Source organism: Schistocerca nitens, chromosome 3 (genome assembly GCF_023898315.1).
Source record: "Schistocerca nitens isolate TAMUIC-IGC-003100 chromosome 3, iqSchNite1.1, whole genome shotgun sequence".
NCBI lineage: Eukaryota > Metazoa > Arthropoda > Insecta > Orthoptera > Acrididae > Schistocerca > Schistocerca nitens.
This window is the reverse complement of record NC_064616.1, coordinates 984,601,196-984,617,826: the sequence shown is the minus strand read 5'-3', so window position 1 is coordinate 984,617,826 and position 16,631 is coordinate 984,601,196. Positions and strand designations below refer to the sequence as shown.

The 16,631-nt window shown below is 36.9% G+C and overlaps 1 protein-coding gene across 1 annotated transcript in view; it reads right to left on the bottom strand.

Annotated features, from left to right (window-relative positions):
- Positions 1-16,631, bottom strand: part of LOC126249048 (ceramide kinase) — a 332,377-nt gene that overhangs the window by 24,381 nt on the left and 291,365 nt on the right. Inside the window, exon 7 of the mRNA XM_049950675.1 lies at positions 544-740. Within this exon, the coding sequence (XP_049806632.1) occupies positions 544-740 (197 nt within the window). The remainder of the gene's footprint in view (positions 1-543; positions 741-16,631) is intronic.

Genomic DNA, 16,631 nt, shown 5'->3' with positions numbered 1-16,631 from the left:
TGTTATGTGTATTATTTTAATGTGATTGCTTCCAAACACATCCACTCACCTCTATCTAGCAGTGTATAAGTACAAAATGTAAATCAGCTGATGAAAATGACCATTATACATTATTAGTCTAACCGTGAAAGGGTGATTAAAAGCTGGCCGATGACAACAGACTTTTTTTAGCTAATGTTACATGGTGCACACTTCTATGGCAACTATGAGAAGCATTTAACTTTCCTGGTACTTCTTCCACAGCTGAATGACCACTGGACGGAGAAATGAGCCATACTGCAATGATTTAGCTTCATTGGAAAAGCCAAACTACTGCTGAAGAAAAAAAGCCCATATTACAATGATAGACACTCTTTGCCCTGGTTCCAATCTTTCAAATGCATGCACCATAATAGATCTGCGAATGAATGTCGTAGCTAGTCATTATTATGATTTTCGCTTACTAAGACACAACATAGGCAGCTATTGCAATTGGTAAGCTTGAAATGAAGGTCAGATTGTTTAAATAGCTGTATCGAAACATGTAATTGAAGAGCTACTTACCACATTATTGGCCTTGCTCGTCATCCTGAGAAGCAATCGGAGATTGTTGAAAAGATTAGAGTGCTTTACCATTACAACATCAACACAACCATCCCCTATATGACAGTATGGTGACATGCCATTTGGACTTCGTTGACATGCACAGGATACGTTTGCACAGTTCACCATAAAGAATTTACCACGGAATGTCTTCCATTCTGCAAAGATATAATAACAGTTAATATATTGTCATCAGCGTTACTGTGATGGTTTGAACTAGCTGGTAGCTAATTAACAAGAGTCAGGATATGTGAAATGGTACACTGATTATCACGTGCAATAAACACACATTATCATTTCTATATACATTCATCTGAAATATTTTGAAAATTAATAAATTAAGGTTCCAAGAACTATATGAGCAATAAATACAGAAAACTATACTGCTTGAAATGAATGTATACAGGAGGCTACATAAATTATTTTATTCAATTTATCAAAATACCATATTTACCCAAATATAAGGTGGCCCTGAATATAAGACAACCCCCCCCCCCCCTTTCTCTAAAGAGGCTCCCTGGGTAAAAATTTATTTTTTAATCAAATTTAAAATCTAATTTTCATCAAAATTACAAACTTTGATTGCCTGCACTTTGATAATATAAGGAGAAATTTTAAACAAAAAGAAACTGTTTGCATTAATTTTTATCTTCACTGTCTTCTTTGTTTACTTAGCCTGTAGTGTGGGGAATCATTATTTTAATCATCACCATTCTCATTCTAACAGGATAGCTGTGAAATTTATATCTGCGTTGTCACAAATATTTGGCTGTTTCTTCCGAATATGTTGCAATTTCGTTTCTACACTGATGTGAGAATGTTACAGTGTCTCTTGTTTCCAAACATATCATCTGCCCACCACTCTCTCATTGACTGCGTAGAACCACCAGCTGACACACCCCCAATCATTCCCATCGTACATCATGATAAGTGTTAACAACACTGCTGCACAAAACACATAAATACACCACTGGCCGCCATCAATACTTTTAGTGTCTCCTGCTGAAATGTATGCTATTGCAGGGTGTATATGCACACAAGAAAAAAAAATTCCCGGATTTTTCCCGGATCTCCCGGTTAAAAATGCACTTTTTCCATCGTCAAAATACACTTCTTCTGAGGTGAAAGTACACTTTTTCCATGGTAAGTGACCATGTACTTTCCCTTGGAGCTGTAAAAATATTAATCTTTTGAATGGTAAGGTTTTATACATCAGCATAGAACTTTCCAGCACTTTAGAAAACAAAACTCGGAAAAAAAGAAAGAGAGAGAGAGAAAAGAGAAAAGGAAGACAGAAAGAAAGAAAGAAGCGTTTTTTCGAAAGATCTTTGATGTGCAGCAACATGTACGCTCCGTATTTTCATATCACAAAAGTATAATGTAGTCAGCCAACAGCAACATAAGTAGCATGTATACACAAATAGGAAAAGTTAATAGTTTCAATTAATGTACATACTGTAGCTACAAGAAAAGCTAAGCTTTCATATATAATATTGGTCTTGAAGATTAATAAGCTACAAGAAAAGCTAAGCTTTCACATATAATATTGGCCTTTCTAGCAAGTATTACACTTTAAGATACATCACCCAAATGTGCCAGTAAAATTTTAAACAGTGACATTAATGTCTGGTCTTCTGGGCTCAAAATTATTTTAAGCAGCTGGTACTCAGTGTGTTAAGTTTTAAATGAAAGTCAAATTCTCTGTGATTTAAGAAATTTATTGCACATTCACACACATAACATAATTCATCTTGCGTAAAAAGAATTTCCTTTGAAAATAATGATTTTCAAAGAACCATTTGCAATATTTTCCCCGCAACTTCTTAGACATGGATTTGTTTCAGCAGCTGCCAGAGAGCACCAGAAAATAGGCATTACTGTGTGTGGGCAGATACGATGATGTAGGAAGTCCATATGTTCATACACATATAGCATTAAGAGATCTTACACGACATCAAAAAAGAAACAGGACATCAGAGGATACTCCACAAGCACAGGAATTTCATAAATCATACTAAACTGCATAATTCAGCTTAAAGGACACATTCAAATGTCCAGATTCACAATGAAGTAGGCCCAATCTGATATTAAGCTTTTCAGTGAACTTTTCGGGATGCAAATTTTCTTGGAGTACCAGTACTGTTCTGTCTCAATGTTTGGTTCTTTACTATCACATAATGTTGTATGTGTCAGAAGGTAAAAATGTGCACTTGAAATTCAGTAAGGAGTTGAAACTAGCCAATAGTGTGGAATGAAACACTTTGTTTCTTATAAATTGATTGCATCTGCAGAAAAGATCAATAAAAGCCACATTTATTTAGCAAACAGACAAACATAATTTCATTGTTGTGCAGGGCAATTAATGCTTCATTGCCAAAAATGTGGAAATAAAATAAAATCAGAAAGCTGAAAGTCATAACATATTTTAGCCTTCTGTAATTATGTGAATGTATTTTAATTCACTTGATAGCTCCCAGCCACAGAAATACATTTTGTTTTCATTTGATGTATGAACTGTAAATGAAGATGAAGCAGCAAAATCACTAAATGTAAACACAGATCACTATCCCCCTCTCCACTACAACCCAGATTGCTCTGTGCATGTGCGAATCTGTCTGCTTGGACGTGCCAGAAAAATTTTTCTGGGTAGCATAACTGCTTATTGCTACCGCTGCAGTCACGCTTCAAGTAGGCAGATGCACATGAGCCCACTGGCAACTGCTGAAATTGAACTTAATGTAAACAGTTATGACATCTTGCTCATCGGAAGCAGTTTGCTGTTACGAAGTATTCCATTGTCTTCGTCCTTAAGCCTTTGATACATTTTGCTTTTGGCAGGCGCCTGTGTGTACACTGTGTTTTGTTATTGTAAATGGCGCAATTCCTTTGCAACTTAAGTTTTATTTTGGTTTTATTCTCTCTTTTATGTTTTATAGCTTAAGTATTATTCTGCAGTAGTGGCATACAGCAAAATTCTTCGTTAGACTATCAGTTCTTACCAGTCAAAATTACAAAAATTTGACTGAAGACTAAATGAAAAATTCCTGGAATCCTAAAAAATTCCCATGTTTTTCCCAGTTTTCTCCCAGATAAAAAAGTTCCCAGGTTTTTCCCGGATTTCCCAGAGCTTATACACCCCATATTGTTGAGTATTTGTCCAATTTTAATGTAAATTCAGTACAGAGTACAAACTGATTCAGGAAACCTGCAGTTTAAACATGTTCATAAAAAGCCAAAGTATGCAGTATACATCCCCATGGTGGGTTGCACAATGAAATTTCTGTCTACTAATCACTCCCCTCCCAGCACTCCCCGCAGTTCTCAGCCCAGCTAGGTCACTGTTCCCCCTCCATCTTTCTGTAGTGCTGTGCTTGAGCAACAGTGAAACATGGACAGCAATATCTTCTAGAGTGCAGGTCATATGTAACAACACCAACTATTATATAAATAAAAGATCACAGTCAATATTCAGTCCAATTCTAGAACTTTTGCTCGCCCCAATATCTAGTGACATTTGTTTGTACTATCTCCACAATGAGTCTTTCCACTGTAATTTATTCCCATGACAACAATTACAGACAGTTTAGTATGATTTATTTCATTTCTTAGACATTTCATTCTAGATTAATTTTCCTTCTCATATCATCTGAATGTTATCATTTTGTTCTAAATGTGATTAAAAGCTGGTACTGATTTTCTCCAGTATCCTAACACGTGTACAGCAACTGAATTTCTCATTTGCAGCCCACTTCTTTCTCATAACCAAATAAGATACTGACTTTGGTTCAGAATCAAGTAATTGTTTTTGAAGGACAAGATGTTTGTCTTTGAATGTTATCTTCACATAAATGTGTGTAAATGGGATCCACACATGTATGGGAACTTTTATTGCAAACCTGTTCAAATACAACAAAAGTTTGTAAGTTGATAGAACTTAATGTCATTTTCCCCTGTGTTTCACAAAACTGTTAATTTTAAGCAGAGCATTAGACTGTTGTAGTGGCTAGTTCATAGTTTCTCACCTATCCCTTGCACTATTGCCATGAATCAAATGTCACATGGTAGTTCAAGCAATGCTGATACTGTATCAAGCACTTTGGTATATTGGGAAATCTCAAGTCTACTTGAATGCAAGTATTGTTTGATATGTCCTACCCTTTGGGATTGTTCAAAATAAATTTGTATGCGGCCTCATTAGTTAAAACTGTCATTTAATGTAGGCATGACCACCAACGGGCAGTCCATCAGAATGAATGGCTACCACAAAACTGTAGCTAAGCACAGAGCTTACCACCTGGTGGTGGAACATGCTGAGCACAACATGGTCAAGTTCAATGGCTGCTTCACAACCTGTCCCATCTGGATACTTCCCTTCAGCACCAGATTTTCTGAACAAAATAAGAACTCATCAGCTCCAGTGTCTATTTCTCACATTCCTAGCTTTCGTGCCTGCTGCCTCTTGCTCATGCATCTCTATCCAGGGTGTATACACAGACAAGGAAAAAAAAATTCCCAGATTTTTCCCGGTTCAAAATACACTTTGTCCCGGGTGAAAACACACTTTTTCCATGTTAAGTGACAGTATATTTTCCCTCATCAATCCTTTGAATGGTTATGGTTTTATACATGGGCGTAGAATTTCCCAGCACTTTAGAAAACAAAACTCAGAGAAAAAGACACATTTTGGAAATATCTTTGATGTGCAGCAACATGTACGCTGCGTATTTTTTTATTATGAAAGTATACATTGGAATTCCACCAAACACCGCTTGTTACTTTCTGAATCATTGAAATCAAGATTGCGATACGCTTCTGTAAGCCATTCATAGCTCATGTCACGTGATCTCGCCAGCCAATGACAGCGGTTATTCAGAGCATAGGACACATGATGTAGTCAGCCAACAGCAACATCACTGTTATGTAGCACAAACACATAAACAGGGAAAGTTAATAGTTTAAATTAATATACATAGTGTTGCTGCAAGAAAAGCAAAGCTTTCACATATAATATTGGTCTATAAGGTCAATAAGCTGCAAGAGAAGCTAAGCTTTCACATATAATGTTGATCTTTTTTGCGCATGTTACACTTTAAGATATGTCACACAAATGTGCCAGTAAAATTTTTAATAATGACAAATGTCTGATTTTTAAATGAGAGTCAAACGCTCTGTGATTTAAGAAATTCATGGTACATTCTCACACATAGTTCAACTTACGTAAAAGGATATTTACTTTGAAAGTAACGTTTTTCAAACCACCATTTGCAATACTTTCCCGTGACCTGTTAGAAATAGATTCATGTTAATGAATCTTCCATCGGTTCTTGGTAGAAAAACATTATATTGTTCTACAATATTACTTTTATTGTTAACTGGTTTTTGGCTTACAAGGCCATCTTCAGACATTTACTGAGTATTATCACCAAATAAGTTACAGTGTTTGCAAACAACATTGGAAGAGAAGTAACACATCCAGACTGAAGTAGAAACATACAGTAAGTAACATCTTTGACAGTGTGGTGGTAATGCAATGAAAAAGTAAAAATTGAACAGTACATAAATAACAATAGAGCAAACAGGAAAACCTTTAACACAAAATAGGGATAGCATGCCCACATAACAGTTTCTATTAATAAACAGAACTAATAAAATAAAATAAAATTAGTACTAGAGTAGGCTACAACAGGAGGTATGAAACATGGAGAGTAATAAACAAACCAATCAAAAGAAGAGACAATTATCAATGGAACTACAGAATGCATAAGGAACTTAAACAATATCAATAAGAAGAATAGAAATAAATAAATGCAGGAAAATGGAGGCGTTTGAGGGAACCTACAGTAAATGCAACCTTTGAGGGTGTGGTGGTACTGCATTTTGACATTAACATTATAATCAAAACAGTGGCTGTGTAACAGTTTGCATTAAATAAATGAACAAAGTAAAATATGAACAATATTTGATGAGACAACTACAAGAGGTGTTAAACATGGACAGTAATACAAGTACCAGTTAAAAGAAAGCCTTAACTATTAAATCTACAGCCTATATGGAATACAAAGACCACTTCAACGAAACAAAAGAACTTAATGAATACAGGAAAATGGGAATATGTAGGAAGAGAGAGTGTGGGAAGTAATGAACAACAAAGATGATTATATGAAGTTTAGGAGAGGGGAAGTGTTGAGCTGTGTCTGGTCATTTAGGATTAAAAGCTGGACTGTAAGCAAGATGTTTGTTAATTTCCAGGGCTTCCAGCAGGTTGAGTTTATAGCCTTTGTTTGTTAGGTGAAGTACACGGGACACTGGCTGGTAGTTGTGACCCTCACTCAGTACATGTTCAGCAAATGCAGAGTCTGAATTATGCAACCTCCAGCTGCATTCATGTTCAGCCAGCCTAGCTGCTATGTCTCAGCCTGACTGACCAATGTAAAATTTGTCATAATCAGAACAGGTAATTTTGTATACCCCACTGTTGGCTAATAACTGTATCTTATCTTTGCTATTAAAAACACACTATTTATTGCTAAAGTTCCTTATGTATTCTGTAGTTACATTGATAATTGTCTCATCTTTTGATTGGTTTGTTTATCACTCTCTATGTTTCATACCTCCTGTTGTAGCCTACTCTAGTACTAATTTTATTTTATTTTATTAGTTCTGTTTATTAACAGAAACTGTTATTGGCATGCTATCCCTATTTTGTGTTAAAGGTTTTCCTGCTTGCTCTATTGTTATTTATGTACTGTTCAATTTTTACTTTTTCACTGCATTACCACCACACTGTCAAAGATGTTACTTACTGTATGTTTCTACTTCAGTCTGGACGTGTTACTTCTCTTCCAATGTTGTTTGCAAACATTGTAACTTATTTGGTGATAATACTCAGTAAATGTCTGAAGATGGCCTTGTAAGCCGAAAACCAGTCAACAATAAAAGTAATATTGCAGAACAAAAGCAAACTGGTGCTTTTCATTTATTAGAAATAGGTTGCCAGAGAGCACAGATAATAGGCGATACTGCGCTTGTGCAGCTACCATGATGTAGGAAGCCCGTATGTACGTACGTGTAAAACATTGAAAGATCATACATTATGACATAAAAGAAACAAGACATCAGAGGATACTCCAAGAGCATCGGAATTTCGTGAACCATACTAAAATGTGCACATTTAAAGTACATACTTAAAGTGCACATTCGTTTGTCCTGATTCCCAATCAAGTAGGCTTCAACCTGATACTTTTCAGTGTGGTTTTCGGGATGTAAATTTTCTTGGAGCACCATTACTGTATTATATCATGTTTGTTTCTTTATTATGGCATAATGCATATGTGCTAGAAGATGAAAACATGCACTTGAAATGCAGCAAACAGTTGAAACTAGCCAGTACTATGGAATTAAACCTTTTTGTTTCAAATACATTGACTGCCTCTGCGGAAAAGGTTAATAAAAGTCAAATTTCTTTAGCAAATATACAAAAATAACTTCACTGTTCTGCAAGGCAATTAATGCTTGAATGTCAGAAAGGTGGAAATAAAAAAAAATCTGAAACTAATGACATATTTTAGCCTTCCATAATTATGTGAATGTATTTTAATTCACTTGATAGCTCCCGGTCACAGATATCCAGGTTTGTTTTCATTTGACGTGACAGTAAACGAAGGGGAAACAGCAAAATCACTAAATGTAAACATGGGTCATGTGGAGACTACCCACTATAACTTGGACTGCTCTGCGCATCAGCCCCGGATCTACGATATTTGCGAACTGAATCAATACTAAAATAAAATCGAATTTTCAAAAATATGTTCACCTTGTAGGGCACATCTTTCTGAAAAGTCTGAAACATAAAACATATGTGTTCGAGGAAATGTAAGTCATGTTATTTGGTATTAAGTGTGCCAAAGTGCAGTGCCACACCTCTTCATAAAGCATTCTTCTACCGCACGACACTGTATTTCACTCTGTGGAATTGAAACGTTGTATATTTTGTGATGGATGCCATCAAACTATATTCAGGACAGCAGCAATTGAAATGTCCTGTGGTGCCTCTCCTGCTCCCAGTCAGTCGGCTTGACAGCCTGCCCCTCTTAAAAAAAATCTCACAATTAATAGCAGATGGGACTATTTGTAATCAGGAGAACACGACTCTTCAGAAAATTTGCACTTTGTATTGCCTATTAGCTAATAACTTCTTGTTTTGTGTGACATAAAATTAAATATAGGATACATAAAACCAATCAAGACAAGAGACAAGCAAGAAAGTACACATTACTTCAATCCTTAGCTCCTAGTATTTTTTTCTCTCTAATCTTGCTACAGCTTTAAATGGCATGCTTTCCTTTCTGTGAAAGAATCTATTACCTCATCAAAGTTCATCAAACGTTTTGCTGCATGAAAAATCAAAATGTCATTATCTAATACTGAAAAAGCTGTTAACACAAATAATATCCAAGACTGGTGTGGTTTCTTGATCTGATTACGCCTATTTTGTCACTGTCTGCTACATAAAACAAAATCTAGGCCTTTCTAATATAGGAGCAATTTTGTAACACACGCCAAATAAACGAGACTGTTTTGGCACAAATGGCCATTTTTATAACATGACAGAATATAATTCATGAAGTACCAATATTATTAGGCCTACTACAAGCAAAAAGCTTTATGTTGGAAAATAGTTTCACATTTCATTCATATGCACCAGCTTCTCAAGCATGAGATTGAAAAGTAGTATTAAGAAATTTTTATATAAATTTGGAACTGTCTCATTCTTCCATAATTTGTGTGATGTCCCCATTTCTTCTCCTTCCTCATTCTAACAAACAATCTTGTCATCACCAATTCTGCAGCTATTCCTGCCATTGTCAAAATCTGTTCACCGATTAACTTCAGTAACCCTGCCAGAATCACAGGTTTAGTTATCCCGCGATTGTTTTCCATGTTACTTCCAGAACAGAACTTAAGAGGCTGCTAGCCAGGGACTGTACAACTGGTCCTTACTAGTGTAGCGATCTGGCCAGAAATTTTCTGTAAAAATTTCATATTCTTGGATACACCGTGAAGATAATACACAATCTCTCTCACCTGTCATTCCTGACAGTCATTTATTTCCATTCTGGTAGTCTGAATCTATGGATTTTGCTAGTAATTATAACAATGCTTATCATTCGCAAACCCAATCAACCACATAATCAGAAAGCGATTGGCATTCATCTGTTTGGCTTTACTCCGCTCAACTCGTATAGCCCCGTCCCCTTTTGCCTGTGGAAAGTTTATTTCTAGATGCGGCAAGGATCCTCCTGACAGAGGCATCACGTACACTATGCACGCATTCAAAAATCAACTTATGATTCATTCAGAAATCAACTGAAATTGTGTTCAAAAATGTTCAAAAACCAACAGGGAACTGTTTCAAAATCATATGAATAATCGATAGACAAACATGTGCCGGATGCTAGGCACTTTGTGAAACAAGTTTTTTTTCCTCGAGAATATGAATTTGGTGCCCCCTTTTCCCAGTAGCATCTAGCTGCTTGCTGTGACTGCTTGCACAGCCAACAGCCATATTCCTGTATCCAGAAGCAGGAGAATTTACTGCTCAAACGCAACTCAACTGCACATACGCATTAGCCCAATCGTAACTGCTAAAACAAATCTAATGTAAACAGTTGTGAGTTCACGCTCATCGGAGGCAATTTGTTGTTATGAAGCATTGCATAGTCTTCATAAGCCTCTGACACATTTTGCTGTTGGCAGACACTTGCATGAGCACTGTGTGTTGTTGTTGTTGTTGTATATGACACATTTCCTTTGCAATTTAAGTTATTTTCATTTTCTCCTCTTGTTTATGTTTTATTGTTGACGTATTATTCTGCAGTAGCAGGAAACAGTAATATCCTTTGTTAGAGTAACGGTTCTTACCAGTCAAAATTACAAAAATTTAACTGAAAACTAAAACAATGAAAAATTCCTGGAATTCTAAAAAATTCCTGGGTTTTTTCCGGTTTTCTCACGAATGAAAAAATTTCCGGGTTTTTCCCGGATCTCCTAGTTGTCCCAGGTCATATACACCCTGTCTATCCCACACACCTGCTGCCTCCCTCAAAGCCACCTGCTAAATCTCTTGGACCCTCCTCCTGCTTCCCACCTCTTTCTCCCTTTGTTAGACATGCTGGTTTCACTATATGATACTCTGATCAAGGTTAAGGAGTTTCTCCAACAAACAAATTAAGTTGACTTCAAAATATAGATGAATAGGTCCTAAATGAAGTTACATTTCTCAAGTCACTCAATGAAGCTAGTAACAATCTAGAATCATACAACTATCCAATTCCACGTTCAGTACTTCTTTGGTGGTGTAAACATGTGTTGATCACTTGAGCTCTAATGAATTAGACAGCGATGCCATGGCAATGCTTAAATTAAGATGCACATGTAAGGAATGATAAGATTAAACTGCATTTGTACCACAAGATCACAACATTTTTGTCCTCCTCATATTGTGAGCTTTGTATGCTAAGCACTGAAGACAGAGATAACGTTTTCAAAGAGGTTGGTTCTCTGTATGCAGATATCTCAGGTGAGTGAAGAACTATATTTGCCTGTTATTCTACAATCTTGGAACATGAGTGAATACAGCTACAAATTGCAATCTTGGTTCTTTCTAGTTACTCAATGTTCAGATGAAAGTACACAAGGCCTCTTTACACTGCCTCATCCATTGGAGTTCCACATAAAGTGCAGACCACATCAACAAATGCTACGAAGTATCACTGTGCCTCTGAGTCACTGCAACCAAACAGGATGCAAAAGCAGAAACAAATATTCTTTGATGGTGGAAAAAAACAAAAAAAGACAGTACGTTCTCAGGCACATGTACTCCAGCCTCAAGTGGTTCTACAGAGAGGAATTTCAGTGTTACTGGTTCGATTGTATGACTGTTGCAATTGGCTGGAGCCTAATGTCATGCATAACATTTTACTGGTTCACAGTAACAGTATCTGTTAAATACTTATGACAGGTCAATTGATGTTGATTCTATTCAGATATTAAATTAATATCATGATACAGTGTTGTTTAAATTTAATGGTTCTAAAAACACCTAACTGGCAGACCACTGTCTCTAAGAAATCGCTTAAACTTCAGATAACCAACAACACAGAGTTGTCGCACTACTCATAACCACTGTTAAATGTAGATGGACTGGTTTTTAACTAACACAGTTTGCAACAGGCATGTTAAAGCAATCTCTATGTTTGTGCAAACTAGAATGTTATGTACAACATTAATGCAATGAGACTACAAATATACACTAGTGAATCAAGTGCATCAGTTTGTGTATTTTTTTTATAATGATAACTTGTGTTTATAGACTAACAGTGAGTTTTGTAGCATACAATTTATTTCTGCAATTTTTTAGAGACTGCTTAAAATTTATTTTAATATTTAACCACTATTCATAGAATACACATCATCCTCGTGTCCTGTTAGAAATTCTCTGAATAGAGAGTAAAGACTGAAACAAATTTACAGTAGTCTTCAAAAAAGTTTTTCTGAAATATTCACACACACACACACACACACACACACACACACACACACACATGTAAACACATACATATACATGTACACATACAGTCCTCTATGAGGGGAGGACTTGGCTGACAAAGTGATAGAAGAAGAAACTGGAGTCGATATAGGAGACATTGGAGGTCCAGTATTAGAGTCAGAATTTAAAAGAGTTTGAACACTTAAGATCAAATAAAGCAGAAGGGATAAATAGTATTCCAGAGGAATTTCTAAAATTATTGAGGGAAGTGTCAAGCAAACAACTATTCAAGTTGGTGTGCAGAATATATGAGACTCGCAAGGTACCATCATGTTTTCAGAAAAATTATCATCCACACAAATCAGATGATAGCAAGGGCCAATAAGTGCAAGAACTATTGCACAATCAGCGTAACAGCTCATGCAACCAAGCTGCTGAGAAGAATAATATACAGAAGAATGGGAAAAAATTGAGGATCTGTTAGATAATAATCAGTTTGGCTTTAGAAAAGATAAAGGCACCCGAGAGGCGATTCTGACATTACAGTTGATAATGTAAGCAAGACTAAAGAAAAATCAAGACATGCTTATAGGATTTGTTGACTTAGAAAAAGCATTGGACAATGTCAAATAGGGCAGCATGTTTTAAATTCTGAGAAAAATAAGAGTACATTATAGGGAAAGATGGGTAATATACAGTATGTACAAGAACCAAGAAGGAACAATAAGATTGGATGACCAAGAATGAAGTGCTGAGGTTAAAAAGGGTGTAAGACAGGGATGCAGCCTTTCACCTCCATTGTTCAATCTCTGCATCAAAGAAGCAGTGACAGAAATAAAGGAAAGCTTCAAGGATGGGATTAACATCCAGGGTGAAAGGATATCAGTGAAAGGTTCACTCAAGTTAAAAAGGGTGTAAGACAGGGATGCAGCCTTTTACCTCTATTGTTCAATCTGTGCATGAAAGAAGCAATCACAGAAATAAAGGAAAGCTTCAAGGGTGGGATTAACATCCAGGGTGAAAGGATATAAATGAAAAGATTCACTTAAGACATTGCTATCCTCAGTGAAAGTGAAGATGACTCACAGGATCTGCTGAATGGAATGAACAGTCTAACGAGTACAGAATATGGATTAAGAGTAAACCAGAAAAAGATGAAAGTAATTAGAAACAGCAGAAATAAGAGTGGCATGAAAGTTAACATCAAAATTAATGATCAGAAAGTAGATGAAGTTAAGGAATACTGCTACCTTGGAAGCAAAGTAACCCATGATGGACAAAGCAAGGTGGACACATGAAGCAAACTAGGTCAGACAAAGAGGCACACTACTGTCTACTGGCATCAAACACAGGCTTTTATTTCAGAAAGAAATTGCTGAGAATGTACGTTTGGAGCACAGAAAGGTATGGTAGTAAATCATGGAAAGTGGGTAAAGTGGAAGAGAATAGTATTCAAGCATTTGAGACGTGGTGCTACAGAAGAATGTTGAAAATCTGAAATCTAGGGGGACTGATGACATAAGTAATGTGGTTATCTGCAGAACTGGTGAAGAAAGGAACACAAGGAAAACACTGACAAGAAGAAGGGACAGGATGATAGAGAATGTTTTAAGTCATCAGGGAATAACTCCCTGGTACTAGAGGGAAAAAACTGTAGGGGAAGACAAGAGATTGGAATGCATCCAGCAAATAATTGAAGATATAATGTGTGTGCAAATGCTACTCTGAATGAAAAGGTTGGTGCAGGAGAGGAATTCATGTTGGGCTGCATCAAACCAGTCAGAAAACCGTTGACTTCAAACACACACACACACACACACACACACACACACACACACACACACACACAAACCTATACTTATGTATGTATATACAGAAAAATATTGTCTGCTAACGCATCAGTAATAGTAAATAATTAGCGACCTGCTCCAGCTTCACACGTGGGTTTCACAAAATATCTATGGTTGGATGAATTGTCTGGCATACTGGTATTATGAGGGGTGTTCAGTAAGTAATGCAACACTTTTTTTTCTCAGCCAATTGCAGTTTAAAATATGTGGATTTGTTGTGGGACATCATGGAATATTCCCTCTTCTGCCTTTATAGTTTCATGAAGTTCCGACAGGCGGCGGCGCTATACATAACCTACAAAATGGTGTCTGTAACAGAGGTGTTTTCCAAGCAGAGAGCTGTCTTTTGAGTTTCCTTTGGTGGAAAACCAGAGGATCACAGATATTCATAGGCACCTGGAGAATGTCTACAGTGTGATGCTGAGTAAGGCATCTGTCATCATCGCAACAAGGATAAGTAAACCTGTCTGATCTCGCACAAGCCGGATGGCCACATACAGCTGTGACTCCGGCAATGTTGGAATGTGCAGATACTCTCATTCGAAATGATCAACGGTTGACAATCGAGTACCTCGCTGCCCGACTGGATGTCTCTCTTGGTAGTGCTGACGCAATCGCCCTCCAGTTGGGGTACTCACGGGGTGCCCACCGTGTTCCTCGCTGCCTAACAGAAGACCTCATCTGTTTGGTCCTATGAAGGATGAACTCTGTGGGAAGTAGTACGTGGAGGATGAGGAGGTTATTGATGCAGTGAGACATTGGCTCTGATGTTGATTAGTAGAGTGATAACATGCAGGCATACAGGCCCTCCCAGTAAGGTGACATAATGCTGTTGCACTGAATGGAGATTATGTTAAAAAATAGGATTTTGTAGCGAAAAGAGTCTCGAATAATAGGATGTATTGGAATCCTGAATAAAACCATCCTGCATTCAGAAAAAAACTTGTGTTACATTACTTATTGAATGCCCCTCATAAATTATATACACAAATATTTCTTATGAATCAGAGTACCTATTAGTGAAAACCATACCAAAATCCTTATGGTAGTTCCTGAGATTAGTCTTCACACACAGACAGAAAAATGCAGCACGGAACTTTAATCTATATTATTAATAAAACTATAAAACCATTGTGTATGTCTGTCTGTCTGTTCAAACATGCTAATGTCCAAAAGTAATAGACAAATTTTCATGGGGTTTTCGGAGGTAGCTCACGCATAACTTGGAGCACCTTATAGGCTTTGTTTCCTCAAAGTCTGAACATGGAGGAAAAAGATATTGTAGTTTAAAGTCTTATCTAAAACTGCCTGCTCAGCTTAGTAGCTCAAATGTTTAATCATCATGGCATAACACACAAAGAAGAAATAGACGGCGCTGTTAGTATTGCAGTACACCAAAGAACCAATAGATAACACCGTTAATTTTTTTTCACTCAGTGACAGATGTATTTTCAGAAGTTTATACCAATGACAGAATTAAGCACCACAATCATATCTTTACACAGATTTACTGATTTTGCTTTATGTATTAAACAATTAATGGCAGTGCTCTGCTTCTTTCAGTAAGCTTTTACTTACATACTGTGTTAGGAAACAGGAAACATGAATTTATTAAGTTTGATTTGGCTGCTCAATCATTACACATTTTTTTTAAACTTCCTGGCACATCAAAACTGCATGCCGGATCGAGAGTCGAACTTGGGACCTTTGCCTTACATGGGCAAGTGCTCTACCGACTGAGCTATCCAAGCACGACTCGTGACTCGTCCTCACAGCTTCAATTCTGCCAGTACCTCATCTCCTACTATCCAAACTTCACAGAAGTTCTTCTGCAAACCTTGCAGAACTAGCACTCCTGGAAGAAAGGATGTGCAGAGACAGGTCTTTGCCACAGCCTGGGGATGTTTCCAGAATGATATGCTGGATATTTTGTTTTGTTAAAAAAAAATAAAAAAAAATAAAAAGGCAACTCTTTCTGAATACATGAGCATAGCTAAAAGACTGAGGACCCTGCGGTCTCAAGAATCCAGTGAAGATCATGAGGTGAGAGTTGCTGTGGCTCAAGAACATAAGGCTTTAACTCTCTATTTGGAAACTCTTTCCAAAATTGATGCACTATGTACCTCTGATCAGGAGTGACATGCATTATCTCCCTCCTCAGAACCCTTCACTCACAGAGGCTTAACATTACTTCTCTCCAATGTAACATTACACAAACAGTAATTTTGACAGGATGTGCCGCAGGTGAGCGAGTTTTATACCTAAAATTCCGCTTATCCTAATTTGCTACTTTGCTTTATATGTGTATAATTCCTGGTGAGCTTATGTTATGCCACAACCATAAACAAAGCACAATGCCAGCTGATGTGTGTTGTACATGCGGGCATTATTGTCAGTTGATTTTTACATGGCCAGGTCTACATGATCCTCTCTAATGCTGGTAAAGCAAGCAAGCTCTTCATTCATGTCCCCAACCAAATCACTTCAAACACTGTATACTAAGAAGCTTTATAAGTCAAAAATAAATTCTGTGCATAGAAAATCTCAGGCACAGCTATAAATAACTACCCGGGCAATGCCGGGTTTCTCAGCTAGTTTGTAATACATATAGATAATTATCATGCCTAACCATTGTCTATGTAGCAGAAATG